We start from the raw sequence: 2,787 nt of genomic DNA, 5'->3' as shown, positions 1-2,787 counted from the left end.
ATGGTTTGAGAGCTATAGAATGTTTTTGGTGGAGTCTAGTTAAGTGGCCAATAATGTTTAGTTGTTAAGCCACCACATTATTTATGAATGGGTGTGTGTGTCTAACCATTTAAACAGGAGTACTTTTACAGCTCAATGATTACTCTACCTTCATGGTTTGAGGGCTGATTTAGTACTCTTGTTGAATGGAGATGACATGGTCTACCTTCATTGTTTCTGTGTAGGAGGCTTTACAACTTCAAACAACTCAATGATGAGGCCACTTTGGCCTGAGAGTTGTATAAACCAAAATTGCTCTATGATGATTATACCTTAATGGTTTGAGAGCTCTAATTTGGTTTTAGGGGGAGTTGAATGGAGGAAGTATATGTACGTTTTATTGCCCATTACTTACAAGTATTTTTGCCACCACATGTTATATTAATGAAAGGGTGTGTGTGCTTAATCATAGTAACTGCAGTATGATAACTCAATGATGACTATACCTTATTGGTTTGAGAGATTAGTTTGGGTGTCAATACTGCTTTTTGCTTGTTGAGCATGGTCTACCTTCATTTTGTTAAGTGTCGGAGGCAAGAATATTTGGGACAACTCAATGATGAGGGCAAACTTAGCCTGAGAGTTAGTCTATGCATTTTGCAACTGTACTTTGCATTTCACATTTTGTATGCCTAAAAATGAATTGAACTTTGCATTTCACATTTTGTATGCCTAAAACTGAATTGAACTTTGCATTTCACATTTTGTATGCCTAAAACTGAATTGAACTTTGCATTTCACATTTTGTATGCCTAAAACTGAATTGAACTTTGCATTTCACATTTTGTATGCCTAAAACTGAATTGAACTTTGCATTTCACATTTTGTATGCCTAAAACTGAACTGAACTTTGCATTTCACATTCCATTACATTACAAAATGAACTTTGCATTTCACATTCCATTACATTACAAAATGAAGTTTAATTGTCATTTGAGTAGGTTTTTTCAAATGAACTTTAAACTTAACATTACATTGAAGGATTAAAGTTAACATTAAACTAACCATTACATCCCATTTAGCTGATCAACTATACCTTCAACATTGTAACCTAGTTCATTCATAAGATATTCTAACCCATCTGTTTTACCAATACCTTGCAAATACTCAATGCATTCCTTGACCAACTCCACATTGACCTCTAAATTCCTTGGTAACATACCTATGGCAGCCAGATGCCCCTTACCCATATGTGGAAGAGAGAAATTGTTATGACCCTTGCATTTCATTATCTCAACCATTACTGCTTGTAATGATAGGAAGATATTATTCAATTTACTTGGACTATAATCAACAAATGCTTGCATGACCTCATTCACTAAATCATCCACTGTCTTTGCTGCATGTTTTTTTTGTAATGATTGTAAAGCTCTGAAATAACCCAAGTCATTACAGTTGAGGTCTGGTGAGTTAGGTGGCTGAAATACCAACTCAATTTGAAATCCATCTGAGTTTGCAGCTGCCATAAACTCAGGATCATCATTCTTGATATGAGGTCTTGCATTGTCTTGCTGTATGTATATGTGTTTGCTTAAACCTTCTGGCCAAACCCTCTTAATTGCTGGAATGACTTGCTGTATTAGGCATTCTTTGATGACCACTTTTGTTATAGACTCAATTGGCTTAGTCTCTAAAGTACCCCTAGGCCTATTTCTCGCTTGCCCTTCTGCTTTGGAACTTGGTTTGTGAATGGAAACATGCCTATTTTACCATCAAATAGACATTCCCCATCATTTGAATATATTGGCCTCGCTCACCGCACACATGAACATAACTTTTGTGATGTACCTCTTTGATTGGCAACTTCTATATGGCGGCTCCTCCCCTCCACAACATATACTTTTCGTTGTCATCGTGACGAAGAACCACTTCTCATCCATATGTATTGTGTTGCTCATTTCAGTAAATAAGATTTTGATTAGTGGCACATTATTGAGATCAAAGAATTCTTGAAGTACTTGCTTGACAACTAATGACCTAAGTGAATAAAGTAGCCTTTGATCCTTATGTAAGTCTGTGAGTTTAGGATGTAATGGGCTTGAATGAGGTTTAAGTAAACCCTCTTTCACCCATGAATGGACTATTCCAACCGAAACTCCACAATTTTTCGAAACTCTTATCATGGTATCTCTTAGAGAATGATCTAGTGACTTTATGTGCTCAATGTTTGGTAAGATTCTTTTCCTATTTTTGTTGCCTATCCTACCACTCTTCACATCTAACTTCTCACCTACTAACCTTGGTTTTTTGGCTAGTCTCCATATGTTAGAGATGCTTCTATCACTCAAACCGTATCTTGCAGCTGCCTCTTTGATGGTGCCACGAGAAAGCTTACCATTTTGCGACTTTTCTAGCAAGTAAATGGCGATTTCTGTCCGTTGATCTTCTGTCATGCATTTGAAGCCCATTTTGTTGTAATTTTATGTTTGTAATTTAATGTTAAGGACTGTTAAGGACTGTAATTTTATGTTAAGGACTGAGAGAAGATGTAATTTTAGGTGAAATTTGTTGTAAATAATGGTGAAGTTGCACTGTAATAATGCTAGACTTCCTTGGTTTTAGTAATATAGACTTGACAGGAAATGGGGGGAAAATGTAAAGTGTAGTTTTTGGTGGGGTTTTTAAAATGTTAAACTTTTTGGTGGGAAGATTATCCCATAATCAAATCAGGTTACTACCCAAATTTTATCCATTAATAAAGCAACATGCACACTCCCATATGTACTTCTATTGTTTCTTTAAGTTTTC

At 35.8% G+C, this 2,787-nt stretch overlaps 1 protein-coding gene across 1 annotated transcript; it reads right to left on the bottom strand.

Moving 5' to 3' along the window:
* Positions 1–1,046: 1,046 nt before the first annotated feature.
* On the bottom strand, positions 1,047–2,447 carry LOC141614305 (uncharacterized). Its single transcript, XM_074433063.1, has 2 exons — positions 1,828–2,447; positions 1,047–1,740 (listed from the first exon to the last, which is right to left on the bottom strand). The coding sequence occupies exons 1-2, from the start codon at positions 2,445–2,447 to the stop codon at positions 1,047–1,049; spliced, it is 1,314 nt and encodes a 437-aa protein (XP_074289164.1).
* Between the last annotated feature and the right edge of the window lie 340 nt (positions 2,448–2,787).

Source organism: Silene latifolia, chromosome 11 (assembly GCF_048544455.1).
Source record: "Silene latifolia isolate original U9 population chromosome 11, ASM4854445v1, whole genome shotgun sequence".
Lineage (NCBI taxonomy): Eukaryota > Viridiplantae > Streptophyta > Magnoliopsida > Caryophyllales > Caryophyllaceae > Silene > Silene latifolia.
Note: the sequence above shows the minus strand (reverse complement) of the source record. Positions and strands in the feature narration are given on the sequence as shown.

What these genes read in the sequence shown, in the direction of transcription:
- LOC141614305 (XM_074433063.1), bottom strand. Translation starts at nt 2,447, where the DNA reads ATGGGCTTCAAATGCATGACAGAAGATCAACGGACAGAAATCGCCATT. An exon ending in AGAAGTTGCCAATCAAAGAG is followed by an intron (nt 1,741 to 1,827) that starts GTACATCACAAA and finishes ATGGTAAAATAG; the next exon opens with GCATGTTTCCATTCACAAAC.